This window comes from Thermochaetoides thermophila (genome assembly GCF_000221225.1).
Source record: "Thermochaetoides thermophila DSM 1495 unplaced genomic scaffold scf7180000011819, whole genome shotgun sequence".
NCBI lineage: Eukaryota > Fungi > Ascomycota > Sordariomycetes > Sordariales > Chaetomiaceae > Thermochaetoides > Thermochaetoides thermophila.
Window position 1 is genome coordinate 429,180 of NW_006383035.1, and position 27,179 is coordinate 456,358.

Below are 27,179 nucleotides of genomic sequence, written 5' to 3' on the forward strand. Positions count from 1 at the left end.
TGGCCGTTAGGCCATTCGCCTCGGCACGTCTTATCAACTGATTTTCTTATCGCTGCTGGTATTGTTCTCATCCCCTTTTGAACCTTCAACAGCGATGCCATCAAATGTTTACACACACCACAGAATAAAGGGATAACTTTAAAGTCGAATCCTATCCATTGACGTGCGACTTCAACGGTTAGTCATCTGTGCATCTTTCCCAGCTCCCAATAACAATATTCCCTCAGCATCAAGTAAACTCGAGACAAAGGCCTGAACATTTTTTTCTATGAAATGGCCAAATGGCCATGAAGAAGTCTACTGTGCTGTATATTCTCTCAGTGTTGTCCCAGACGTTGCGATTCTCAGCTTGGAGTCTCGGATCATATTATATATATATATTAGCAGCCTGAATAGACAACCCGTTCTGTAGACGTTGAGCATTGACTTAGCCTGTGCTCCGAGGTCACGTTACCCTCCTCCCCCAACCCCGGAGTAGCTACCACCCCCGGAAGGATCACATTCAAAAATCCAAATACGCCATCCGAACGGTCGGGCTCGGCAACACCATTCGGCCTCGGTACCCACTGCCGCCGGACCGATCTTAAGCACCAAACCTACCCCGCACCGGTCCGGGCTGGACGTTACTTGCAACCTCCGCCCGGCATTTGGACTTGCATAGTCTGTTGATCACTGGGTATCAACGTTCAACGTAGCACCACACACCTATTTTTCTGTTGAAGGGCTGTTGTGCTTTGTTGTGTCGCCGTTTTGCAGGGCACAGTATCGATCCCAAGTGCTACCTACCTTGCTGACTCACCGTCGCAAATTTTAACGACGGTTCGTTTATCTTCAGCAGACGACGAATGCCCCCTCGGCTGCCGCCCGCCGCAGCCAGAGCCACATCCGGCTTCGTCACCCATCGTGCTGTCACTCTCACGCCTCATCCCCATCATCATCATCATCATCATCATCATCATCATCATCATCTCAGATCAACCAGCACACTCACCAAAACCATGACCTCTCTCCCCGCTCTCCCAGAAATAACCCCCCTCCGCCCAGGTCTCATCCGCATCCTGGCCGGCAACCCAGGCAAATTCACCCTGCAGGGTACAAACACCTACCTCCTCGGTACAGGCCGCCAGCGCTTGCTCATCGACACAGGCGAGGGCAAGCCAAGCTGGATCGCAGCCGTCAAGAGTGCACTCACTTCCTCCTCCAACCAACCAAACGGGGAAGAAGGAACCGCGACCCTCAAAGCCGTGATCCTAACGCACTGGCACCACGACCACATCGGCGGCGTGGCCGATCTGCGGAAAGAGTTTGGTCCGAACCTGGAGATCTACAAGTTCCCGCTCGGCTTCGGCGGGTACGAGTCGCCGAGTTTTGAGGCTGAGCGCGCCCAAGAAGCGCAATCAACACTCCTGGCGCAAGGGATCAGGCCTTTGCAGAACAACCAAACCTTCACCGTGGCCGGTGCAACTCTCACAGTGCATCATACCCCAGGCCATACCGCGGACCATGTGGTGTTAGTCTGGCACGAGGAGAACGCCATTTTCACAGGCGACAACGTCCTCGGCCACGGGACAGCCGTGTTCGAGGATCTAGCGACGTACCTGTCAAGTTTGGAGATCATGAAAGAGCTGTACAGCGACGGCGAGAGAAGCGGGCGAGCCTATCCAGGCCACGGCCCCGTCGTCGATGACGGCATGGCAAAGATAGAAGAGTACATCCGACACAGGAAGATGCGCGAGGAGCAGGTGTTGCAAACCCTCCGCAGCAGCCCCGGCGGACCCGATGGTTCGGGAGCCGGCAGCAACAACAAAGACGGACAGCATCAAGTTCAACCGCCCGCATGGACGGTAATGGAGCTGGTCCGCTCCATATACCGGGATGTTCCCGAGAGCTTACACCCAGCGGCGGCGGGTGGCGTGGTGCAGATTCTACACAAGCTGCGGCGGGAAGGACGGGTGGTGGTTGTGTCAGAGTCGGGGGACGGCGAGCGGTGGAGCCTTGCCGCCCGGTCCGCGCTGTAGTGATGTGATGCCCGGCCGGTTACTCCGTACCTACGTACAGTAGATGGTCGGCGATGTGTATAATTACGGTTCGGCAGATTGTTTTTTTTTTTTTTTTTACTATTGTTGTTGTTCATTTCACTTTTTGCATGGATTACCTTGGAGTAGGGCCCAATTGACTTGAGTCAATTACTCCCAATGCCTCTTATCGTCGTGTTCTGGTGACCGTCACGATGAGTTGCTGACCGTCTTGCAGCCAGCCTGCTGACCCTCCAGACCTGTACAGTGACGTCAGCGCCCAGTCCTCTCTCGTATCCCCCGCTCTCTCATTGGGCGATAGTTATCTGCTCGACAGGAAGAAGCTCGTTTGACTGAATTTGTCATCCGACTCTTGCTGAACCCAACCTTCCAGCGAACAAGTGCTCTGATTAATCTGACACAATTGTGCGTATCGCTGTCTAAACCACTGTCAGGATAAGAGCTTTGATCAGATCATTCCATCGGTGCCAACATTTTATCGCAATGGATCCCGACTTCCGTCGGCCGTCAGTACTGTGGAGATGCGGGAAGAGTGGAGAACTTTTTAAAATCCTGACTTTTTTTTATTCCCTCTTTTCTGATCGCTGGTCGCGTCGCTAAAGTCGCGTAATGACGTCTTTCATATGAACCCCACTGAAAAACTTCCAGAGAACGGAAATGTGGGCAAGGCAAGACCCTTCTACGTTTCCGGAGGGTGTTGCACTGCGTCTTTTCCCGGGACCTGTACTGTAGACGCTGTGGATCGTCGCACTGTGTCCAGTACGGACCCTTCTTTGACACTCACCATTCATCGCGTTCCATCGGGTGTGATGGCGAGTTGTTTGAAGCGATGGTAGTGAAATATTACTGTTGCAACTTCGAAACGCATTTAAACCTGTCCACAAACCGATGCAGATGAGGCAAGAAACAAAAACAACCCTAGCGACCCCAAACCCTTGCTCCCGCTTTGTGATCGACGTTCGTTTCTCTCGTGCGGCACGGACCTCAGCAGGGATGTGAACTGGTACGGTGATTTGCAGGATCCAGGACGATGGCGCGATCCCCCGGCGCATCAAAGTTTCAGGGCCGCCTGCATCGCCTTTGGCGCCGATGCGGGGAGAGGTGATGTGTTTGGTGGTTATTTTGTTGGAGGTTTTCACGGACCTCGGTGAGGCGGACACTACGTAGGAGAGTTCGTCGAACGATTCACACTACTAGTCAGGAAGAACTCAGAGAGGGGACCTGAAAGCGTGGACGTGCCGGCAGAATGGAGACCGTCCGTGTTGTTCTCGCCGAGACCAGCAAACCGTCTGATAAATCCCCTCTTTGACCCCTCTTATTTTACCGTGGTTTGTGGGCGAGGAGACACGTGGTGGTCCTCATTCACCGGGGCGCTCGGGGTTTCGTAGACTCCGACTCCGTTGGCTAGTTGACTGCTGCCCCAGTCCGATTTGTAAGAGAGAAAAAGATTTCGCTCTGGCAAAGAGCCCAACGAGAAGCCGGAGGACAAAAAAAGGGCCCAGCGGCCAAGTGATGACTGGTCCAGTGTGAGACGGCTTCCTGCAGCATGAGGTGCGCCGAGAATCGCTGTTGTCGCTAGTACCGTGACGCTACGGTACTGTGTGGGTAAGGTGTGGGAGGTACGTATCAAGCCCCCCGGAGGGGGGGGGGGGAGAGGCAGGCGTGGGTCGGATCCATGGCTACATGCATGCCAAAGGCCATTCATCGACGTTCTCCCTGTTTCCATTGTCAAACCCCTCCAGCCGACGACGTCTGGGCGCGTTTGCCTTGGTGGCTTGCAGATCGTCGACCCGTCACACGACGGCCATCCGGTGTCCGAACTGGCAGCTCTCCTCTCACCATCGTGACTCGTGAGATCGCTGAGATCGCCGGCGTCGACATGGCCAGCAGAAAGTCGGCAGGGACCACATTTTCGGCGTCCTGCACGCTACCACGGGTCGGCAGGAACCGACCCCACATGGTTCGCTTTTGAAAAAAAAAAAAACATTTTTCGGGCAGGCTCGCTCTCCAGCTCGTGACGACTGCCGCTGCCCGCTGTGCCGCTGGCTCGCACCTATCACCGGCCCCACCAAGCACTCCGGCAGCAGGCCCTCCAGCCACCGGCAACCTTAACGGGACGTCCGCTGTTTATTTGCTATTGCTGCATTGTTCCGATGCTGCTGGATCGCTACAATGACTTTCGATTCTGCGCTGCAACAAGCAAAGCCTGATGTTCTGGAGGGGTGGGCTGATGTCGAACTGCCGATGCTTGAGGCAACCTCCCTGCCAACTATTAATACCCGCTGGAGAATCTGTACCTACATGGGGGAAAAGAGGCATCCATCTCCAATTGATGAAGGACATGCGTACCGTAGACATCCGTAAGCAACAGGTCCGTCCGGTGGGCGCAGATCAGGGAAACCTTTCCAAACATTTTGAGGTGGCAGCGAAACAAAACTGTCTTCGACGCTCATCGCCCCACACAGTGTGGAGCTACGGAGCCGCCACAGCGAACCCCGCGACTGATGCCTGACGCCGTTGGCCCAAGACCTGGAGCGCTTTTCTCGGATGGCTCGGACCTGCGATTGCTACAGCCCGCAGTCCTCACCACAGCGAAAGGAAGGCGTGCCTTTTCAATCCCAGACAAGGACCCGCGCGGCCGCGCTGTTGGACGGCTTTTGGAGGGGAAGAGGGGCTCCCATCAGTCCCCATTCTCCCCCATGTGGCCTGATGGTGCCTGCCCATGGAACCCCGACTGCTACACGGTCACGGGCTGTTTTTGGGCGTCCTTGGTTCTGGCTTACCAATCAACGGTCGCCTCTGTTCGAAATGGGGAAAAGGCGCTCTTCGGCGTCAACATGATGCGCAGGGCGCACTGAGCAAGTGAGTGGTTCATGGATGGACCGCTGGCGCATTGAAGCATCGGCGCCCGGCCATTGGAGTTTCTTGGGTCCTGGCCCTCGAAACTTTTCTGTCCTTTTTTTTTTTATTAGGCGTCTCCGTTCCCGATACCCGACGCCTGTGGTTGCTTCCCGCTTCCGGAGAGTCATCGAGAGCGCGCGAGAGAGCGAGAGCGTCGAGCCTCGTCGTTTTAAGAAGTAAACAGCAGTTGCTGGAAAGTCGTGTGTGTGTGTGTTTTGTGTGTGTGTGTGGACGGCCCCTCTCTCTCGCCATCTTTTTGATGGTCGATCTCTGGTCTAGTCTTTGATCTGATCCTGTGTCTTGTCCTCGACCCTGGTGGACTCCTCCAATCCCACCTCAATCCACTTCCGCTTCCCTTCCCTACCTTTCCCTCGAGAAGCTGGTCCACTATCCAACACCCACACCTGGACCCGACTCACACTCACAAGAACCTTGAAAACACTGGACGACGGACACATCCTCCGAACTTCTGAACCCGACTCTCCATCCATGACACATCTGCCCGCTGGGCACTGACGTACCGCACATACATACTCTCGCTCACACTTACACACTTACACGCTTCCTGTCGTCGATATCACGCCCAACCCCGGACTGAGAACAGACACAAACTGGCTCGTCTTCCACGGCAGTCCCAGTCAAACCCCAGATCTCAGATCACAGCCAGCCAGCCGGGGGCTTGAACCCTGACAAGTTCGAGTCGGTTCGCAGTCCGATCTCGAGCTTCCAGCTCGTGCGCTCAGCCCCAGGCGCCGTAGGAACCGATTTTATATAATACCCAGAGTGTAAACACAGCCAGTCGCCCCCATGAAGTTGATCGCGACCTCTGTCTTGCGCGCCCTCGCCGCCGCGGCCGTGCTGGGTCTTGTCCCGGCCGTGCTGGCCCACGGCGGCGAAGAGAATGCTCACAGCGCTCCTGCGCCTGCTCCTGCTGCTGGTGGGCATGGAGGAGGGCATGGCCATGCCATGGACCCTCCGCGCCCTGACTCGGAGTACCCGCCTAACTACTTCAGCCATCCGGATCACAAGGCCGTCATCTATGCGCACATTGCGTTGATGGTGCTGGACTGGGTGTTTATCCTGCCTGCAGGTAAGTTGATTCGATATGTTTGTAGTTGGAAGAATAGGGGTAGCTAGGGAATAGCGGTTGACACACTCTCCCAGCCGTCATGCTCTCGTTGGCGCGCTCGCGCTATACCCTCGTGGTCCAATTCGTCTTCCTGGCTATCAATGGCGGCGCTGTCTTCCTGGGCATCCTGTACAACGCCAGCACACCCGATCTGTACCCGAACAACGCGCACCACAAGCTCGGCTGGATCGTCACCTTCGTCTTTGGCGCCCAGGTCGCCATCAGCCTGCTGGCCCGTGTCGCCGGCTACCTGACTGCTCGTAAGTCTGGCATCTCGGAGAATGCCCGTTCCGAGGAGCGCCAGGGCTTCATTCCTGTCTCGACCGAGGCCATGGTTGAGCACGAGGCCATGTACTCCTCGACCCCGTACCACCGCTTCTCGAACGATAGTGGCCATGGTACCGAGCCGCGCACCGAGTCGCTGCGCAGCCATTCGCTCTCGAGCCCCGACTGCTCGCAGCTACCTGAAGATGCCAACAAGGAGTACAATATCGGCAGTCATGATGATGATGACTCTGATGAGGATCTTGAGGCCGCGCACCTGCCAATGTTCAAGAAGTCGAGCAAGGCTCATGAGGTTGTCGCCAACATTGCCGGCAAGATCTCGAACCGCTTCTGGAAGGTCCTGTTGTTTGCTTACAACTTCATCGACCGGACTATCCTGATCCTCGGCTTTATTACCCTGTGCACGGGTATTGCTACTTATGGCCGCTTCTTTGTGAGTGCGTCCCTTTCAAGTAGAGCTCTAAATTGTCAGTACTCTAACCCCTTTACAGGAGGGCTCTAAGATCTTCAGCGGTCTGGCGCACTGGATTAAGGGCGGCGTCTTCTTCTGGCTCGGTATCTTCACTCTCGGCCGCTGGGCTGGCTGCTTCGGTGAGCTGGGCTGGGTAAGTGAAAAAAAAAAACAAAAACAAAAACAAAAAACAAAAACAAAAACAAAAACAAAAAAAATATTTCGTTATAATTATTGAAAATTATAAAAACTGACAAGTCATGTAAGGCCTGGAACATCCGTCCCAAGATCCCCGGCCAGAAGTGGCGTCCTACCGCTGAGTTCGTTGAGAGCGCTGCCATCTTCTTCTACGGATCGACCAACATCTTCCTTGAGCACCTTGGCGGCTGGGGTGGTGAATGGACCCCTACTGACCTCGAGCACCTGTCTATCACTGTCCTCTTCATCGGCGGCGGTCTTGTAAGTCTCACGCACCAACAACCTCTTATCTTGGCTCAATTCCCAGTACTAACCCTCCCAGTGCGGTATGCTCATTGAATCTTCTCGCATCCGCTCTCTCCTCAACTACACCGTGACCGACTACGCCCAAATCACCCCCCGCAACAACACCAACAACCGCCGCGACCCCGAGCGTAACGACCCTGAAGAGCTCCAGGAGCCCGAGACCTACAAGTTCTCCATGAACCCCATCCCCGCCCTGGTCATCCTGCTCTTGGGTATCATGATGTCTTCGCACACCCAGGAGACCATGATGTCGTCCATGGTGCACAAGCAGTGGGGCGACCTGCTCGCCGGCGCCAGCTTCGCGCGCGCTCTGTCGTACCTGCTGATTTATCTGAAGCCGCCCAAGTCGGTTTATCCCAGCCGGCCGCCGACTGAGCTGTTGACGTCGTTTGGGCTGATTGCCGGTGGATTGATCTTTATGGCTAGCGTAAGTCCCGTTAACTTGACTCTCATTGTCTTCACTGAGGAGTTGCAGAGACTAACTGACTTAAATGCAGGCGAGCGATACCGTCGATGGCATGATCCACAAGCAGCTTGACGTCATGTTCCTGTACACCGTCACCATGGGCTTGGTTGGCCTGATGATGGCGTACACTCTGCTCATGATCTCGCTTAAGAACTGGGCGAGGAGGAAGGAGATGCGTGCTGCTGGCCGGCGCTAAGCGTCGTCAGCTTAGCAAAAGCTATCTCGCTATCTCGGTGGCTCTTTGATGAGCTGAAGATGAGATGGCTGGACAGATCCTTCATCTGTCGGTATGTCTCGAGAGCGCTGTTCCATCACTGGAGGATGCTCTCTTACTCGCAGTATACATATATGTCTATCGGGGGCCAAGTCTCTCCCTGAAACCTCTCATAAAATTACTCAAGGTCCTCTCTCTCTTAAGAGAGAGAGAGAGAGAGAGAGAGAGAGAGAGAGAGAGTCTTCCTCAAGCCATAGCATTGGTGGCGTTGTACCGGCGGTGAGATTCCTCATCTTGTCATCGTCCTGCAGAGATACCCCCCTTTTCTCATCCTTTTCGGTGGTCTCGAATGAGAGGGCTGCATTGTGCGGGACGATGGGTGGTCATTTCATTGGATGAACTGAGTTGGATGGATGATGAAAACAACAAAGTGAAATGGGATACCCCATTCAATGGGCGTATCTCAATGGTGAGGAAGAATCAAAAAGGGGCTCGAAGGGGATAAGGATGGATGAATGGATGGGTGGGTGGGTGGGTGGGTGGATATATCGGGTTGTAGTAATGATGATGGTTATGCGTCTATATACCCTACTCTCTTTTATCTAGGAGAAAACGGACAGAGACGATTAATGGAAATCGTAATGGTTGTAACATTGCTGATGCTGCTTGTACAAATACCTACACATGCTCTACTACATACTTGGTACTACTGACAAGATTGCAAACTATAAAAGTGGCCTACTTGCTAGTTCTGCTCATGTAGTGACTATGCGGTGTTGCCGAAGGATCTTGTGTTCAGGGGATGCGATCTCGAACCATGGCTCCGTACCGGAACTTCATAGCAGCAGAGGTGTTTACACCCGATCCATGAAGGCCCCAAAACAACACTCCGCCAGCGGATGTGAAATTACAAAATATCTACCCGCGAAACGCCTCGGGAGAGAAAAAAAAAAACCGTCCATACCTACTGTACTGCATCCCAGTAAGAACTGAATTGTCCCAGTTATTCCCATTTTGATATCCCGAAACACCTTACCAGCAATAGTAAACCCACGACTTCCGTTAATTCCTTTTTAACCCCGACCTGAGAGGCCATCCATCCCTCAGTCATCGGGATAGTACTCCTTAATATTCGACACGAACATGCACCGCTCCGGATCGAACCGCTTGAAAAACTTTCCGGCAACGAAAAACAGCTCCTCGGGGATCTCCCTTGGGTCCGTAATCGGAACTACATTCTCCTGCGCGACACGCAGTCGGTCGACCGTCGATTTCCTACCAGCAGTCAAACATGTTAACATTCCCATGCATTACAACAGACTCACGCCCGGGGAGGGAAAAAAAAAATCGAAACACGCACAAGCAAGTATAGAACGTCCGCTGCGGCACGGCATTGCTCGCCCGCACAGACTCTGTCGGATCGAATACGTCCCCTTCCTCCTCTGCCTCCGCGGCGTCGAGGTAGTGCGGCATCGGTAGGCCGGCGCTGCCTGTCGCTGCCCAGCCGTTGATCACACCTACGTACTGGTATCGTCGGTGCCGGAAGACCTGGCCGATGCGGTAGCGTACGCGCGCGTTGATGTCGGCTGTGTAGCGGCGGCTGACTGTTGGTTGGCGGTTGTCCAGGTTCTCAAGCATGGCGACGATCTCGTGAAGGTTCTCCCATCCCGAGCGCCGGCGCCGATTGTTAGCTGCCGCGGCGCCGTGGTTGAGCGCGTTCTTATTCGCGATGAACTCTTCGTATAGGGGGGCTAGGTATTTGCGCACAATCCAGGTGTCTTCGCTCCAGGAGAGGGCGAAACATTTGAGGAAGGCGCCTAGGTTGGTGTCCCAGTGGAAGGAGGTCGTTTGTTTCATGAGCAGGTCGGCCCACATCGAGGCGTAGACTGCCGCGCTGAGGTTGCGCATTGGGTGCCCGCTGCGCAGGCGCTTGAGTTCCTCGGCTAGGCGGTCTTCTTCTACGCTGGTGTTGGCTAGGCTGTGGACTGTGTCGTGGGTTGCTTTGATGTTTTGCGCCGTGCGCTGCACGATGATGGGGACTGGGGAAGGAGTGAGGAAAGCGTTGGTGCCGGATTGCCAGCCGAACTCGACAAGTCGGCGGCGGAGGTCGCGAAGCGTGATCTCATTGTCAGAACCGTAAGGGTCGAGGCACATCTTTTCCGGCTCGGCCTTGGGATCCTCGACGGGTCTACCGTCCAGCGTTCTGCCGGGAGGAGCAAAGACAGCGGCGTGGACATGGCTGGGAAATGCCAGGCATGCAGCATGAAGCCCTAGACGCTCGGCCACACAGGTGAAGATGGCGCTCGAGATGATGGGGAGAGAGGGATGTTCCTCGTCTGAGAGCGCATGCCCGATGAAACAGTTCCTCAAGCTGCGGTAATAGAGGTCGGGGTGGTCCATGCCAGTCAGGTTGTTGGCTCTCAGCCATCTCACTAACGTTAGGGCCTTCTGTCTTGTTGTCAACTCCTCGAACGTAGGGTGCTCTGCTCGGAAGCGGTCGGCGATAGCATCTAGTTCGTGGACAATCTAGGCAGCCGTCATCTATCAGTTTGGGACATGTACAAAGGAACACACATATCACGAGTCAAAAAGTCACATACATAGTCCAGGTCGTAAGGCTGGTCATGGAGCACAAACATGTCGAAGGCACCGAGAGCCGTGTCGAGTCCCCTGTAACTCAATGGCTGCCCTTGGTATCGGGACCAAACCTCCACTGCCACGCCCCTATGGATGCTGTCCAGAGCGGTATGCGCATAGTATCTCCTCGCCAGTACGTCCTCTGCGTTCTCATCGCAATGGCACTGCTCCAAGAGGTAGTCCTTGGCGTCGTAGCCCATCTCGCAGATCTGTCCTAAGTTCCTCATCTGGCCAACCTTCGTCCTCAGCACCTCGTTTAGGAGCTGTGCGATCCTCTTGTTGATCTGTTTCCTGGTGATCCATAAACCCTTCCAGTCCACCGATGATGCAAGCGCGGCCAGCTTCTCATGGAACCTGTGGCGCGGGTGCCAGTACCGGAAGGACTTTTGGCAGTACCATCTCCACAGAAGTGGCTCATTTGCAATGTGGTGGTATCGTCGCGACAGCAGTTGGAAGCTCAAGAGGGTATCCTCTGGTGGCAGATACCAGAGGATATGGCGCACGATCTCATCGGGGATATCGCACAGCGATGACCGCATCGGCATCGCGTGATCACGCTGCGGGCAGTGCAGGGAGCCCGCAGCTGCCCGATGGTTTAAAAACGCGAACTGCTCAGGGGCGCGCTTCGGCTGTGACCGCTTCAATTTCGAGAGCAAGTGCGGGCCCGTCTCCGTATCGCGAAGAATTATGCCGATCGCTTGTCTCGAAGAGCGATGATGGACCCTGCAGCGGGGCAGTCGAAGGGCGGACGATGTATGTGCAAGTTGAGAGAGGAGGGGGGAGCTGGGAAGAGTCGCGTCTGTCAGAGTGACATGCAAACTGACAAAGCTCGGATGGTGTCGTCACGAGAAACCAACTTAAGTGGTTAGAATGTCGACGCCATTCGACCACTGGCATACGACGCACCGCAACTTGGAATTGTTCTTTTCTTGGGATAATTATTCCCTTCTTGGGTGGTTATCGTTCGCGATAAGCTTGGGTTGGCCCTAGCGTCCATAATAACGCGCTGCTCCATTGGACGATAGCGTCTCAAAGCCCCTGTCAGTGGCCCATCAAGTCGCTGACCCCCCTGCCAGCGGGTCTTATCGATCGCGGGGTAGCGACACCGCACAGCAAATTTCCCTGGGCTGACCCCTCGCAACGGCGGTGCATCAGAGTCCGACGGACTGCAGCAGTCTAAAGTTCAATCCGAAGTGACTCACTGTCTGCGGTTTCACAGCCGCAATATCGAATCTTTTTTAGCCAACACCACATCCGTTTCGCGTAACATCCCCATCCCGAGCGTCGTTTGATCAAATCAAGTCCTCGTCTTCGTCTCGCCCACCATGGAGCAGGTCACGGAAGCGATGCAGAAGACCGCCATCAGCGGCGCCGAGAAGAAGGGCAAGAAGGAGAAGAAGGGCGCCGCCCCTGACCCCGCGGCCTCGGGCCCCCTCGAGCTGGACCCATGGCCGCAGTTCATCCAGGACCGTATCGAGCTTTTCGACAAGCTGTACAAGGAGTACCAGGAGGAGATTGCAAAGAAGCCGCGCGAGCCGATCGAGATCACCATGCCTGATGGCACCGTCAAGCACGGCACGTCCTGGGAGACCACGCCCGCCGAGATCGCGAAGAGCATCTCCAACAGCCTGTACAAGCGCACCGTGGTTGCGCGTATCGACGGCGAGACCCTCTGGGATCTTGACCGCCCTCTCGAGAAGAGCTGCAAGTTGGAGCTGCTCGACTTCAACGACGAGCAGGGAAAATTCGTCTTCTGTATGCACCATGTGCCTACAACCTGAGGTTATTGAGGTACAGAAGTATTGACTGGCGCTTTCATAGGGCATTCTAGCGCCCACGTCTTGGGTGAGGCCTGCGAAAGGAGGTTTGGCTGCTCGGTATGATACTCACCGAATATGGGAATCATGAATGTGTCTGCTAACTTTGGTCTAGCTTTGCATCGGTCCTCGTACGTTCAACGTGCCCACTGAGACGCTGGAAGCGCCCTACTAATCAACTCAACAGCGGTCGAGAATGGTTTCTACTATGAGATGGCTCTGCCCGGCGGCGCTGCCGTCCAATCATCCGACTGGGCTCCCCTTGAGGCTATCGTCCAGAAGATCGTGAAGGAGAAGCAACAATTCCAGAGGCTGGTCCGTCCCCTTGATGTGTCTTTGGTTGTAGGAGTACGGGATATTGACACCCTCTGCAGGAGATGACCAAGGAGGATCTCCTGAAGATGTTTGCCTACAACCCCTACAAGGTGCACATTATTAAGGACAAGATTCCGGATGGCACCAAGACTACTGTCTACCGGAACGGTCCTTTGATGTAAGTTAATCCCTGACTTGGTGTCAAAGATTTTCACTAACATGCAATAGCGATCTGTGCCGTGGCCCCCGTAAGTTGCGAGACCCTATTGATGTGGTTGATTGATGCCCCCTAAAAGGATGCTAACAATGCCAAAGACGTGCCTGATACCAGCAGGATCGAGGCCTTTGCTATCATGAAGAACTCCTCTTCCTAGTATGCCTATACCCCTTGGCAATCTCCAGGTACACCAGCTGACAGACTTCAGCTTCCTTGGCGATGCCAACAACGACTCCCTCCAGCGCATCTACGGCGTGTCCTTCCCGGACAAGAAGCAGATGGCTGCCCACAAGAAGTTCCTCGAGGAGGCTGCCAAGCGCGACCACCGTGTCATTGGCAGGCAGCAGGAGCTCTTCTACTTCGAGGAGTGCTCTCCTGGTTCTGCCATGTGGCTGCCTCACGGCATGCGCATCCACAACGCCATCATGGAGTACATCCGTGAGGAGTACTGGAAGCGTGGCTACGACGAGGTCATGACTCCCAATATGTTCAACGTCGCCTTGTGGGAGCAGTCGGGTCACTTGGCCCACTACAAGGAGGACATGTTCCTTCTCGAAGTTGACAAGGAGCAGTTTGGTCTCAAGCCCATGAACTGCCCTGCCCACGCCATGATGTTCCGCCACCGTGTAAGTGACTTAAACGGCCGGTGTTCATCGTTAAGACGCTAATGGCTCGTAGGAACGGAGTTACAAGGAGCTTCCTCTCCGTTTTGCCGACTTCGGTGTCCTTCACCGTAACGAGGCTAGCGGTGCCCTCAGCGGTCTGACCCGTGTCAGGAGATTCCAGCAGGACGATGCTCACATCTGTAAGCCGGACACCCTAGCCTTGATGGTCCCCTGCTAACCTCCTTAGTCTGCCGTGAGGATCAGATCAAGCAGGAAGTCGCCGATCTCTTCGACTTCATGGCCTCCTTCTACGGCATGCTGGGCCTGACCTTCAAGCTTAAGCTGTCTACTCGCCCAGAGAAGTTCATGGGTGATATCGAGACTTGGAACCGTGCCGAGGCCCGCCTGAAGGAGGCTCTCGATGAGTTCGCAGCCTCCCAGAACGGCGTCTCTTGGGAGCTCAACCCTGGCGACGGTGCCTTCTACGGCCCCAAGATCGATATCGCCGTGCTAGACTGCCTCAACGTACGGCTACCCCCCTTACTTTCCGCGAGTCCACATGCTAACCTTCTCGACAGCGCCCCTGGCAATGTGCCACTATCCAGCTCGACTTCCAGCAGCCCATCAACTTCTCCCTGGAATACCAGACCGCTGAGGGCGCGCAGACGGCCGCGCAGAAGGACAAGGAGGAGAAGAAGGAGCAGCCCAAGGCCGAGGAGGCAAAGCCCGCCGTCGACGGCGAGAAGAAGGAGGACGCTGCCGAAAAGAAGGATGGCAAGAAGAAGCCTCTCGTCCCCAAGAAGCCTTTGTCCCCCGGCTGCGCTCGCCCTGTCATGATCCACCGCGCCATGGCTGGCTCGATCGAGCGCTTCACGGCCATTTTATGCGAGCACTTCGCCGGCAAGTGGCCCTTCTGGCTGTCGCCTCGCCAAGTTCTTGTCATCCCTGTCGGCATGGGCTTCCTCGACTATGCCAAGGAGGTTGCGGCCATCCTTAAGCAGGCCCGCTTCTATGTTGACGTTGATAGCTCGGGCAACACCCTGCAGAAGAAGATTCGTAATGGCCAGTTGGCGCAGTGTAAGTCATACCTTTCACATTGTCAAAGGTTTCTAGGAGCTGACGGTTTGTGCCAGACAACTTCATTTTCGTCGTTGGTGACGAGGAGAAACGCAACCGCACGGTCAACATCCGTTACCGCGACGACACCTCTACTCAAGCCCGTGACGTGCCCTATCCACTGGACGAGGCCGTCGAGAAGCTCAAGAAACTCAAGGCCGACCGCGGCATGTACAACCCTTTCCCGCACGTGGCCAAGAAGAAGGAAGAGGGTGAGAAGAAGGAAGAGAACTAAGACTTTCCTTGAAGCATCATTTGGTGTTAAGTACCTAGAGCTAGTGTATGGGAAGATTTTTTGTGGGGATAGATAGGATTGTAATCTTGATCAAATGAAAGATGTGTTGGAAGTCATATAGTGGTGTTGAGTAGGGTATTAATCGCTTCGCTCAGCATGTTCTTGTTCCTATTCACACGCTTTTGACTGTCGAGAAAAGCATCCTTGGTCTTGAGCCATGAAAAGCAGGGGAAAAAAACAAGGAGTGGTATTTGTCTTTGGTCTATCCATCATCCCCGGCTGTTCCTATCCGAAATGTTCAAACCATTGCCCAGACCAGCAGCAGAAAAGGAAATTCACAATCCACACAGAAGGAAAAAACACAAAAAGCAAAATGCAAATCCTTGCCCTCATCACAGCTTCTCTCACCCGTGCTCAACCCTTTCAAATGATGTAAGGAAAGTCAAAATCAAAAACAAGACATTCTCTTTGTTTTCTTTTGGTATCTCCACCACCCATTCGCTTCTTCGCTGCCCTTTTTCCGTTCCCGCTTTTTGACCCTCCCATGCCCTACCTAGATGATGACTTCCTCAAGACTTGACCAGTATTGGCATGTTCCTCCAGTTTTCTTGCTTTCTGTTTCTTTTTGTTTTCCAAATCCCAACGCACCCAAACAAAACTTGCCACTCCACGTTCTCTTTCTCAACACAGTGTAAGGTGTGTTTATGAGGTACCTAACGGACTGAAAGAAGATGGCAAGAAGAGTCTGTTTCTTCAGCCTTGATTGGGGGAAGGGGGGGGGAATACAAAACACAGAAGACAAAGAAACTTGGAATGCGTTGTGTGTTGCTGTTGTTCATGATGAATGAAACAAGTAATCGTGAAAAATGTTAAATGCTGAGGAAAAAAGAGGAGGGTGATTGAGTGGATGAGAAATAAGGATCTACGGCTTCGGGATCCGTATCGTCCGACTGGTCATCAAACACCCGTGCACCATGAACAGCAGCACCGCGGGGTGCACCTCGAGCACCGAGCCTGCCAGCCACACGCCGCCGGGCAATGAGTCGTGTATTTGCCCGCGCGAGATCCATAGTGCCATGAGCGCATCGAGAGCCAACGTCGTGGGGATGGGTGTGCCCTCAAAGTACTTGACTTTGCCAGAGGCATCCTTGGGGATGGCTGTTGCGGTCACGTTGAACCGGGCTAGGCGGGTCAAACCGCACAGGACGAAGAAGCCAAGGCAGAGATGGTCCAAAGGCGTGCGGATACCGATTGCGAAGGCGATTGTTGCCGGGGCGACGCCGAAAGAGATCTGCGAAAGGGCAGTTAGCATGATGTGAGAGTGTAAGGGGCAATATAAGAGAGACAGCATACCAAATCAGCCAGAGAGTCCAACTCCTGCCCCATCATGCTGCTCTTCTTCCTCCACCGCGCAACACGGCCATCCAGGAAGTCAAAGAAGAATGCGAAGGGCAAGAGGGAGAGGGCTGTCCAGAGGTTGCCGTGCGATGACGGGTCGCCGAGACAGTAGCGCATGGAAGAGAAGACCGAGAGAATACCGCAAAGGCCTGCAATCGGAGAACATCAAACAATGCTTTTGTTAGCCATGGTTCACAACCGGCGAATGGAACACCCTGCGTCGTAAGGTCCGGGGGTGGTTCACCCACCATTGAGTTCAGTGATATAGTCTGCCAGGTGTAGGGCACGAATGAGGGAGAAGTGGCCTGAATCGGAGGACAGTAGCAGTTTCTGCTTGTTGTCTACTGCTGGGACTGGAAGAAGAAGGGAGTCAATATTGTGGTTCGGCATTTTTCTGCTGCCGTGGATGACCGGCAGCAAAGGACAAGTGGAAATAGACATACAAGACGCCGGCGGGCTAGGACTAGCAACGGCCGTCTCCCGAGAGGAAGAGGCCGCGCCGTTAGCGGCGGCCACGCTGTTGCGTTTTGACATGCCTCCCGAATCGGGGCCTGGATGAGGGGGCCTCTGCAGGTGGGAGGTAGGTATGTGGGACTGGGGACTACTCCTATGGGGGTTGATTTTTTTTTGGAGTCGTCACTCGGGCTGGACTGGACGACGGCCGCCAGCAGGCCAGAAGCTGGAAGTCCGGAGGAGGGGAAGAACTTAAGGAGGGCTCAGTCGGAGGGATAGGAAGACTGCTCAACTTGCTGGCCTCTGCAGAGTGCAGACTAGGTGTGTCACAGGTCCGGAGTGAGTCGGAGGGCAAGTCAAGGCCAGGCTTTCTGGCAGGTGGTCCCGAAGACAGCAGTCCAGCACCACTGGCGGACTGACCGTTAGAACGCTCTGGGTAACGGTAACGGTGTTGTTTGGAGCCGGCTGTTGACCCGTCGTTGGCTCCAGCTTTTTTGACTGGTTTTTGATGGGGGCACCGGGCAGTGGAGACTGGGCCAGGGGGCCTGGCTAGTCTGATGCTTGGCAAAGGGTACTCTACCAGTCTTCTGCGGCAGTTGACCGCCTTTGCCAGAACGGGAGAGATGCCAAGATCTGGCCTTCCCCCACGTGAAACAGGAGGATTACGTCATGGAATAAGGCTTCATCCCAAAGTCCAACGTTTGCTGGACGTGTTGTTAAAGAGATAATGACTTGACTCTACGGCCAAAGAATTCTTTCAGGATGTGTTGTTGCTGTTCAAAGTCCCAAGGTGTCACGGTCGCCACAGTTTAAGTGAGGGAATGATCCTTTCAAAGTGAAAGTGAAGATCCAGAGACCAATGTAGTTATTATGTATTGTTCTTAACTTCGATGACACCCACGCGATTATTGGGATTCACACATGGACCAAAATCGCCAAGGGAGGAAAGTTTCTTGAAGGTGGCACAGCCGACGCATTCCAGTTGTTTAATGGTTCAGCGCCTCCCCCTGACATACGTACCAACAGGTCTATGCCCTAGAGACACAACGCCTCATGTAAGCGTTCTCGATATACCATATCCATCGACTTCTTCTAGAATCCACTTTGCATCTGCACCTTCTCATGCAACTCTTTCAACACCCCATGTTGTGCCAACTTCTTCACCCACTCATGAATGGCCGCCGTATGGTCTTTTGTCCTACCAAAGACTGCTGCAGCTGCCGACTCCTGACCCCCGAGACTTGTCCGTAGCTCAGCCTCATACTCATTGCGAATTCGTTTCTGCTCTTTGGCGGTTTTCTCCCAGACTTCGAGACCTGCTTGAACCGTTTGAGTCTCGGGGAAATTGGCCGACTCCGTTCGATCAGGACAAGTAAGAATATCCTCAGCATCGAGCTGGTACGCAGCTAGCCTCGTATCCTCCAGCCGGTAGATAACATCAGGGTCGGCATCGGCGAATCTTGAGGCAGTCCATTCTTGGTTGGCCGAGCTCAGTTTGGCATTGAGCTGATGTAGTATCCGGATATTTTCTGCCAGTCGGCGACGTCTGACAGAGAAGTTGTCACCGCAGAGCGCCATCAGGCTGAATGAGAGCCTCTCGGTTTCATAGCGCATCATGCGCTTTTCGAGCACTGGTTGCATGACCGAAGTCCATGGTTTGTCTGGTGGGTATTCTCCTAACTTGAGTTAGTCAAAAGAACGGAGTAGGGAGCCCGAGACGCTTACCAATGCATACGGGGCCCGTTTTGAGCCCATCAAGCTGCCACACTTTCCGGCCGACTGGTACGTAAGCGATGAAGTGGTAGGCAGAGTCGGTTACGGACTTTGATTTTGACTTAGCTTTCCGGTTTGTTGCCCTGGCACGCTTTTTCCTTTTGTCCACCTCATTCTCTAGACAGAGGGCCGCGTTTAGAAGGTCCAGGCGCCTATTTGGAGTTAGAGGGAAGAACCAGGACGACTATTGGTAACGAGACATCCTACCGAGCAAAAGAGTTGTGCGCCAGACGAATCCAAGTGCTGTTGGTAATCAGGTTTCCTCGTAGTGGCGGGGATAAGGGCAACGATTCCTCTTTGAATTGACGGAGTTTCTCCCCAAGCTCCAGGCCCTCAGCATTCATGATGATGTTTAGGAGCGCTATCGTCGCGCAGGCGTTGGCTGTGGTCTGTAGAAGGAGTTGTCAACGATGCCCTCTTTCTTGAATGAAAGATTGACAGACTGATGTACCTGATTTGCAAACCACACTCCCTCACTTCCCTGGACTTCGTCTCCGCCCTCTTCTTCGATGTACTCATAGAGAAAGACCAGTCCATAGACAGGATGACTGCGGATCTAGGTATTAGAATCAAGCTGATCGAACAGGGTAGCCCGGGATTGTAGTGACTTACGAGAGAGCGGCAAAAGAGTCCTCATCGACTGAGAGCACTTCTTCTATCTTTGCTCCCTTTACTCCGAGAAGACCCAATATAGCCGTGAAGAATGCCTACTTAAGGAGTAAGCATGGGGTTATGGGGGCTAATTAAGCTAAGTATGTATGCAGAGATTGGCTTACTGGATCAGACTCCAACTCGACCCAACTTGGCCATTCTGTCTGCTCATTCTCCTTCCAAGGCCCAAGCGACGTCTCCAAGAGGTTTTCTCGAATGTCGAAGACTTCAGGAACACTCTTTCGCTTGGGGTTCCGACGGACTGATGGGGATGCGGGGGCCTCTTGCTGTGATGCTTGTGTTTTGTCTTTGGGACTGTCCAGCTTGCTATAACCTGGCGGTTTCCTCACACGGCCTGAGCGGCGAAGGGGTAGCATGGCTCCATTTTGTTCTGGGGTTATTATGGTTTCTCCATCAACTGCTCCTCCATCGACCATTCCAGCATTTGATCTCCTTTTTGGGCCCATGTTTGGAGTGCTAATAGGCCATGGGAGGTAATTAAGTAAGGTCAATTATGACAAATCTGATGTCAAGTTTTGTTGGAGCGGAGCCCAAAACTTCGGAGCCGCTATAATGGATCAAAGCTACACAACAATGTTCTTGCTCGCTGTGATGTCACGAAGGCACAACAACTTTTACTTGTAGTTCTTGGTTCGGGCTTTTGATGTTAGGTGTAAGTGAAAGCTTTTGTGTGCTTTTATCGCTAAGATATACTGACCAAATGGAGATACGTCTATGCCTAGCCGTATCGTAGTGGCTTGCGAGGGTCCAGATTTTGTGAAGTGGTATTAGTTGGGAAAGCGGGTAGGCATTGGAACTCGGCAAGATCAAGAGGGATCATGTGTGTGACTAGTCTTTGAGTTTTGGGTAACTTGATTGCAGGGATCAGGACCAGAGACAACAATGAAAAAAAAATCAAATTCAATTGCAAGCGATGTGATTATATTTCAAGAAATAATTATCATTTTCGCTCACAGTTTGGGATGTTTATATCTCCTGAGGGTTCAGGTTCCATTCAGCTTCTATCCGACTTCAAGGTGTTTGTTGGCTTGCTGAGCATGATTTCGAGCTGTTGGTTGGTGGGCCAGAGAATTGGTGGGGAGCTGTGGGGTGCCTTGGCTGGATGAACCAATCATGTGGTGACAATGATCACCCGTTTAGGACCCTGGCCTGAGGTTTTGCTCTTGGTTTTGCAGCACAACCACAGCGCGGCATTGAAGACCAGACCGCGTCTCGACGTGCCACTCCAAGCCGACAGGCAGGAATTTTGGGAGTTCGACAGCTCCAGCAGAAATGCGTGGAGTCCAGGCTGCATCCAAACTACAGCAGCCATCGCCGACACAGAATTCTCGTTAGCTGCCAGTGGCAGCCTCTGAAGAAAATTTCCTTTGAATAGCTTCTTTTTTGACCAGACAAGCTACGAAACGATCTGTCTCGAAGCCCAAGAGGTGCCAGGCAGCTTGATCGCGACACCACCATCGGCCGCGACGTTGACGCATCGACAACCACTCTTCTTATTGTCCTCGCATCCCTTTTACTAGCAGCTCCTCCTGGGCTCGGGATGCAATGAGTGACGCACCCGCTGTCGGCGCCTTCCCGCAGACGCCCGTGGCGGCGCGACGGGGTCCTGCGAGGCCCTCTGACTCAACTACATCAACAACAATAAAGAGAACAAGTCCTTTACCGCTCGCGCCACAAGCAGGTCGCCAGGCAACCAACATTTCCCCGGTAATACCGTTACATATACTCGATGCGCCAACACAGCGCTTCTACGCGTTTGCCTTCTACCTGGCCCTCACGGCCTGGAAGCTCTACGACTGGACCCAGGTCCTCGAAGAGGATACCGAGTCCTTCTTGCTCTTCTTAAAATGGATCGCCATCGATTGCGTGTTCCTCTTCGGGCTACCGGAGCTCAGGATACCGTGGCTTGAGCTGTCACAGCCGTTCGTCATGGTGGCGTTTGCCATCCATGCCATGTTTGATTGGATTCTCATGTTCAACATTGGCGTATGTCTCTCTTGGTTTTGGGCTCAAGGCTTCCGCCTGTTTTTTAAGACTTACTGACTGGTTGTGTGTAGTTCCCTTGGCAGTCTTGGGTTATCGGGCTCCTCAAGGTCTTCTACGACCGAGAGATAGCGATCTCGGAGCACAACGTCAAGCTGTCCAGCATTCTGCAAAACTCCTCGTTGATCATGGGTCGCCAGATCATTAATATTCTTCCCGAAGGGTGAGCGAAATGAATATCTCCTTACCATGGCATGTTGCTGACTAGGTCCAGATCTGCGATTCTCAACCCTGAGCTCCAGCCCTTCTGTTTGGGCGGCGACCGGAAAACTGCAAATATCCCCATCTTTTTCAATTCCACAATCCCTGTCGAGGTTGAGCTGATCCGGACCGATTTCGAAACCGGTCAGCAAGAGTCTATCAAGCTGAGCAAGAGCCAGCTCCGCGATATCGAGCGTCGCGCGAAGAGGGAAAGTCAGGATGGCGATACTGTGCAGAGCATTGTCCAGTTCGACTTCCCGGTCAAGAAGACGGGTGCATATAGACTCGGCCGCGTTCTTGACGAGTACAAGCTGGAGGTTCAGCGGAGAAACCCATTGACTTTTGTGGTATCTTGCCCAAAGGCTTGGGTCGGCCCTGCGCTGTCGGCCCATCGCTGCGTTGGCGATCTATCGGATCTGTCCATGATGGTGGAAGGCACACCCCCGCTCAAGATTAAGTACAGCCGTATGATCAATGGCAAGGACCACAGCTTCCATTTCCAGAGTCTCCAGCCGGAAGGTTTCGTGTCTCCCCTGAGCGGATTGCGGTCAAACAACTGGGGTTATGACGAAGACGATATCTCCTGGGCCCGGGCTCAGAAGGTTCCTGTGGGGCTCAACGAGTCTATGCACTCCAGCGGCGACTGGCAGTATTCCATCGACGAGGTTCAGGACGGCTTCGGCAACATTATCAAGTACGACTCCCTAGCCGATGATCCCGACGGCAAGCCCAAGCCCAAGCATCTCACGCAGAGCTTCGTGGTCAAGAAGCGGCCTGTCATTCGCTTGGAGGGTTGCGATCTTAGGCATCCTCTCAAGGTGGCCAAGGGGAAGTCGAAGAACCTCCCCGTTTCGTACGGTCTCTCCGGTGGCTCGCGCGAGGATTCGACTTATCAGATCGCTTGGCAGTTCTCACCGATCGATACGCTTACCGAAAGTGGTGACCATGGCGATGTGGTTACGATCGGCACATACACTGCCAAGAATAATCGCGACAGACCGACCATTTCTGCCCCTGGTCTCTACACTCTCAAGTCGGTGTCTGCGAGTCAATGCGAGGGTGAGATTCAGGAGCCGTCTTCTTGCCTGTTGCTCAATCCATTGGAGCCGAGGCTTTCTCTTCGCCACGAAGAAATCCCGGACACATGCGCTGGCAACTCGATTGGTCTCAGGGTGGATCTGGATCTCATTGGTACCCCTCCGTTCATCGTTAGGTACGACGTCATTTCGAATGGCGAACGACGGTCTGAACGGGTGAGCATCCCTGGCCTGCGGTACCAATTGGATTTGGTTCCCCGCATTGCTGGTCACCACAAGTACATCTTCACGCATGTTGGCGACTCTATCTACGATGGCCAGAAACTCTCCGGTCCTGAGTATGTACTTGAACAAGACGTCAAGCCGGCGGCGGCTGCGTTGATCCAGCACAGCACGGGCAAGATGAGCTCTTGCCTCGGCGATCAGGTCACTGTTGACATCCTGCTTCTCGGCGATCCTCCGTTCACTCTCGAATGGGAGCTTATTCATGACGGCAAGAGGAAGCAGTTCAAGGTTCCGAATATCCAAGAGAACTCGTATCAAATCAAGACTGCTCCTTTGACTACCGGTGGCGAATACACTCTCGGATTGACCAGCGTCCAGGACAAGAGAGGCTGCCGGAACTTCTTGCAGGAGGAGCTCAAGATCTCCGTCCGGCGTCAGAGCCCCCGCGCCGCTTTCGGTCAGGTCGATGGCAAGCGCAAGATCTTGGCTGTGGAGGGTTCGTCTGTCAAGCTTCCGCTCCGTCTTACTGGGGAGGGGCCCTGGAAGGTTTACTACGCCAACCTCCATGATGGTTCGCCAGACAAGCCCAAGGTCCAGGAGAAGATTATCAAGAGTGACAACGGTTTCCTCGAGGTTCGGGGACGCGGTGCTTTCGCGATCACAGATGTTTGGGACAGCCAGTGTCACGGTGTCGTGGATCCGAAGGCTTCCAGATTCGATGTCGACTGGTTTCCGCGGCCCGAGCTCTCTGTTGCTCTTACCCATGGTGTGTCGAAGACCGAAACTGGCTTCCAGCTTCAGGATGTCTGCGAGGGCGACGTATCTGGTTTCGAGGTTGCTCTCAAAGGTGAGTTATACAAATTCGAGACGGTGCTAAGATGGGCTTGCTGACATGTATGAGTAGGCACTCCTCCCTTCACTGTGGAATACGAAGTTCGCCATCATCCACTCCAGGGTTCCAGCTCTTTAAGCAAGAAGAAGATCGAGGGAGTCGTTGGCAAGGAGGCTATCCAAGCCGACACGTCCAAGGCTGGCACGTACACCTACAAGTTCACGGCCCTGGAGGACGATCTTTACTCGAGCAACAGAGGCTTCCAACCTATCATCGTGAAACAAAATGTCAACCGGAAGCCGACGGCCTCGTTCGTCAAGCCCGGACAGACCTTCAAGTACTGCAAGTCCGAGCAGGACAATGAGGATGGTATCCCGATCACCCTCACTGGCGTACCTCCTTTCTTCCTCGAGGTTGAGATCAAGCACCAGAGCGCCGCCGTACCCGAAATATACCGGACTCCCGCCATCGATTCTCACTCCTACGAGCTCAAGATCCCCCGGCACCACCTTCGCCTGGGCACCCAGCACATTCGCATCCGCGATATCCGTGACGGCAGTGGATGCCATTCGACATCCGGTATTCTCAGCGGCCCGTCCGTCCAAGTCCAGCTGTTCGAAGCACCCACCATCTACCCCCTCGAGACCCGCACCGATTACTGCGTCGGCGAGCGCATCTCGTACACCCTCTCAGGCCAGGCGCCCTTCGAAGTCTGGTACACCTTCAACGGCGTGGAGCTCAAGGCCAAGTCTCCCAACACCAACTTCCGTCGTATCGCCGAATCGCCCGGCGAGTTTACCATCACCTCTGTTTCCGACAAGGCCTCGGAATGCCGCGCTCCTGTCTCCATCACTAAGACCATCCACCCGCTTCCCGCGGTTCGCATCAGCAAGGGCAAGAGTGTGCGCGTAGACATCCATGAGGGCGGCGAGGTCGATATACTGTTCGAGTTCTTCGGCACCCCGCCGTTCGAGTTCACTTACACGCGTAGCACGAACGCTCGTAAAGGGCAAAAGTCGCAGGTGCTGGAGACGAGGCATGATATTAGCCACGAGCATAGCAAGGTAATTAAGGCTAGTCAGGAGGGTACATATGAGGTGGTGGCGATCAAGGATAAGTACTGTTCGTTTTCGACACAGGCGGTGGTTGGGCTGGAAGGAGGGAAGAAAGATAAGACGAAGAAGTTGAAGGTTTATTGAGGGCGGACCTCCGATTGTGATTGGTTGGGTAAGGAGGAAGAAGGGACAACAGAAAAAAAAGATTACACTGAGGACTAGGATTTCAGGAATGAAGATTGTGTGGGCCGTTTGCCGCTTTTTTTACAATGGGATAAACAATGTTTTGTATTGTATACAGACAGGGGAGGAGAGAGGGTCATCCATCCATACATAGCATGGCGTTCTTCGGGGATAATGAGACGGTATTCTTGTTTGGAACTCGATTCTCGTTGAGGTGTGTGTCAGTAGTCTCCTGCCTTGGTCGATTATGGGAGGATTAGTGTTCTTCGATCCAACTCTGAATGCCCGATTCTTCCTTGGCCCCCAACTTTGGTCTTGGGTCATAAAATCCGACGGCCACCAGGCTACTCTCTATTTGAGTTACATTTTCGGGGGAATCTGGCACGTACGACCATACCCAGTGGAAAGCACGGCATCCCGTCCGCTCTGCCCTAGTTAAGCCACTGAGGGCCCGGTTAGTAGTTGGGTCGGTGACGACCAGCGAATCCCGGGTGTTGTACGTTTTTTGCCCTTTCTTTGTTGCTCCCTTCCCTCTTCTATTCTTCTTTCCCTTCCTCTTTCCCATCTTCCTTTTTTTTCACTTTCTATATGATTTCAAACCTAATTCGGTTAACTTCAATATAGATATGCGCTCACGTATAAAGATTCATCTGCTTAGGTCATGGCAGGCTTCAGCTCGACATTATCAACCATGCCATGATGAACCTTTTCGGGTTAGACACAACTTCTCCATAGAAAACGGGCAGCACTTTCGACTATCAAAGTGTGACGTACCATTCGGCTCCATCGCAGCTAAAAGGAAGGCTCTGGGCCGCCCCTCCCAGTCCTTCTTCCCTCCCCTGAGTTGATGCCCAAGCGGTAGATGAAACTAGTCAGATTGATTGAGGGCTCTTATTTTTAGTTCAAGTCAGCTGTTCATTTCTGGCGTCATAAATTAGCTTCTCGATGATATTAGTTAACACAGTGAAGAGTTCAAGTTAGTAGTAATCTGCCTAAGCTACCGACCTATAACCCCCTTTTCCTCCAACACCCCAAGGACTACAGCCTGCAACTTCTCATGTCAAGACAGGGCTATTTACTTGCACGTGGTGAAGCAATGAATACGGCTGCTTTTGTCGCGACTTTCCTCTTCTCCGAGGGCCTGTGAAGGAAGAGATACTTTCTAAGAGCTGCAGGCCCCTGTCCTATATCGTTTGTCTCCAAGAGTATCACGAATTTTTAACAAAATATCACACCATACGCGTGACAACGAAGCTGAAGTCAGAGCTTTAACAGAACGCTCAGGGTTAAAGGCTCCATCTTAGCCTTTAACCACAGCTAGTGGCAATAGCTTCCATGATGTTGTTCAACCCAGTGGGGCAGTAGTGTTTAGGCGCTAGTGTCAAAAGAAGCCTATCTTCCTGCAAGTCATCGGCCTTTGCTAGCCCGCCTGACCTCCAGTTACACCCAAAACAAAGACCTCATGGAGATGAAAATCAGCATGATCTGAAATGTATCGTAAATGTGGTCCGACCCTTCCCAAGGCATATCAGAAATAGTGGCCCCAAAAGGGGAAAGTTGACCACGAGGTATAAGGTCTATTTCGGTACGCCTTGGAGAGAACCTTACTATTCCAGATACCCTAAATCAGGTGGCAAGACGACTCCCAAGGTTGGAGCCACCTCAGACAATGCTTTGTCGTCGTCGGGTGCACGAAGTAGTTTGGGTGATGTACACAGAATATTTGCAATACCAGGTAGTCGCAGCTTTTCAGCTTCGAGACTTACCGAAACATCTCTTCTTCCTACACCTTCATCCAACGTTACAGGCCACCGAACAAGTTAGTCTCAAGCTCATAACATTGGTTGTATTCTCAATAAGGACATTGTAAATAACGAGCCTATATCCTCCCAATGCTCACTAAGACGAGGATACCAACCCCAGATGTAATCAGGATAAGTCCGACTGCTCCTACAAGGAGCCGAGACTAAGGCGGAGGAGCTCCAGCTCGATCAGAAGACAGCAAAGGAAGCCCACACCTTCACCACTGTATCCGTCGGATTCTCGATTACTAGAATACCATAAGTGGGCGAACATGCATGAGATCGAGAAAAAATGACTTTCAGTATTCGAATGGAGATCATCATCACTCCATAGAAAGCACACGATATGTGGAGTCACAGCCAAGAGGCGGTAACAGAAAGGAGTTCTCCAGGTCATTTAATAAGATCTCCGTGACCTAAGTGCATACATTCAGTTTATGGCGCTGCTTGAAGGAAACAAGAATCTCTTCGATGAAAGAGGCAGCATCTTCTGTTTTAACATAAGGTACTGCACCCCTTGAAGGTACAATGCCTAAGAAACCCACAAAAAAGGAGCTGAACCACATTGAAGAAGGCA

The 27,179-nt window shown here is 53.4% G+C and overlaps 7 protein-coding genes across 7 annotated transcripts; 4 read left to right on the forward strand and 3 right to left on the reverse strand.

Moving 5' to 3' along the window:
- Positions 1 to 998: 998 nt before the first annotated feature.
- Positions 999 to 2,018, forward strand: CTHT_0048770 (metallo-beta-lactamase domain-containing protein; the record flags this gene model as incomplete). The annotated part of the gene is made up of 1 exon (XM_006695177.1): positions 999 to 2,018. The coding sequence occupies one exon, from the start codon at positions 999 to 1,001 to the stop codon at positions 2,016 to 2,018; it is 1,020 nt and encodes a 339-aa protein (XP_006695240.1).
- Positions 2,019 to 5,744: 3,726 nt separating this feature from the next.
- Positions 5,745 to 7,968, forward strand: CTHT_0048780 (uncharacterized protein; the record flags this gene model as incomplete). The annotated part of the gene is made up of 6 exons (XM_006695178.1): positions 5,745 to 6,027; positions 6,102 to 6,784; positions 6,843 to 6,956; positions 7,070 to 7,261; positions 7,323 to 7,733; positions 7,804 to 7,968. 6 exons carry the CDS (start codon positions 5,745 to 5,747, stop codon positions 7,966 to 7,968), a joined length of 1,848 nt encoding a protein of 615 aa, XP_006695241.1.
- A 1,121-nt stretch (positions 7,969 to 9,089) lies between these two features.
- CTHT_0048790 (uncharacterized protein) lies at positions 9,090 to 11,168 on the reverse strand (the record flags this gene model as incomplete). The annotated part of the gene is made up of 3 exons (XM_006695179.1): positions 9,090 to 9,261; positions 9,347 to 10,512; positions 10,587 to 11,168. 3 exons carry the CDS (start codon positions 11,166 to 11,168, stop codon positions 9,090 to 9,092), a joined length of 1,920 nt encoding a protein of 639 aa, XP_006695242.1.
- A 780-nt stretch (positions 11,169 to 11,948) lies between these two features.
- CTHT_0048800 (threonyl-tRNA synthetase-like protein) lies at positions 11,949 to 14,928 on the forward strand (the record flags this gene model as incomplete). Its single annotated transcript, XM_006695180.1, has 12 exons — positions 11,949 to 12,378; positions 12,445 to 12,500; positions 12,556 to 12,571; positions 12,628 to 12,755; positions 12,815 to 12,933; positions 12,984 to 13,003; positions 13,071 to 13,128; positions 13,181 to 13,598; positions 13,651 to 13,777; positions 13,825 to 14,102; positions 14,156 to 14,654; positions 14,711 to 14,928. 12 exons carry the CDS (start codon positions 11,949 to 11,951, stop codon positions 14,926 to 14,928), a joined length of 2,367 nt encoding a protein of 788 aa, XP_006695243.1.
- Positions 14,929 to 15,850: 922 nt separating this feature from the next.
- Positions 15,851 to 16,860, reverse strand: CTHT_0048810 (cdp-diacylglycerol-serine O-phosphatidyltransferase-like protein; the record flags this gene model as incomplete). Its single annotated transcript, XM_006695181.1, has 4 exons — positions 15,851 to 16,219; positions 16,282 to 16,475; positions 16,575 to 16,679; positions 16,770 to 16,860. 4 exons carry the CDS (start codon positions 16,858 to 16,860, stop codon positions 15,851 to 15,853), a joined length of 759 nt encoding a protein of 252 aa, XP_006695244.1.
- Positions 16,861 to 17,871: 1,011 nt separating this feature from the next.
- Positions 17,872 to 19,580, reverse strand: CTHT_0048820 (ubiquitin thiolesterase-like protein; the record flags this gene model as incomplete). The annotated part of the gene is made up of 6 exons (XM_006695182.1): positions 17,872 to 18,440; positions 18,505 to 18,704; positions 18,760 to 18,941; positions 19,004 to 19,100; positions 19,165 to 19,259; positions 19,329 to 19,580. 6 exons carry the CDS (start codon positions 19,578 to 19,580, stop codon positions 17,872 to 17,874), a joined length of 1,395 nt encoding a protein of 464 aa, XP_006695245.1.
- A 1,189-nt stretch (positions 19,581 to 20,769) lies between these two features.
- On the forward strand, positions 20,770 to 24,761 carry CTHT_0048830 (putative nuclear pore protein; the record flags this gene model as incomplete). The annotated part of the gene is made up of 4 exons (XM_006695183.1): positions 20,770 to 21,210; positions 21,282 to 21,430; positions 21,482 to 23,577; positions 23,635 to 24,761. The coding sequence occupies 4 exons, from the start codon at positions 20,770 to 20,772 to the stop codon at positions 24,759 to 24,761; spliced, it is 3,813 nt and encodes a 1,270-aa protein (XP_006695246.1).
- Between the last annotated feature and the right edge of the window lie 2,418 nt (positions 24,762 to 27,179).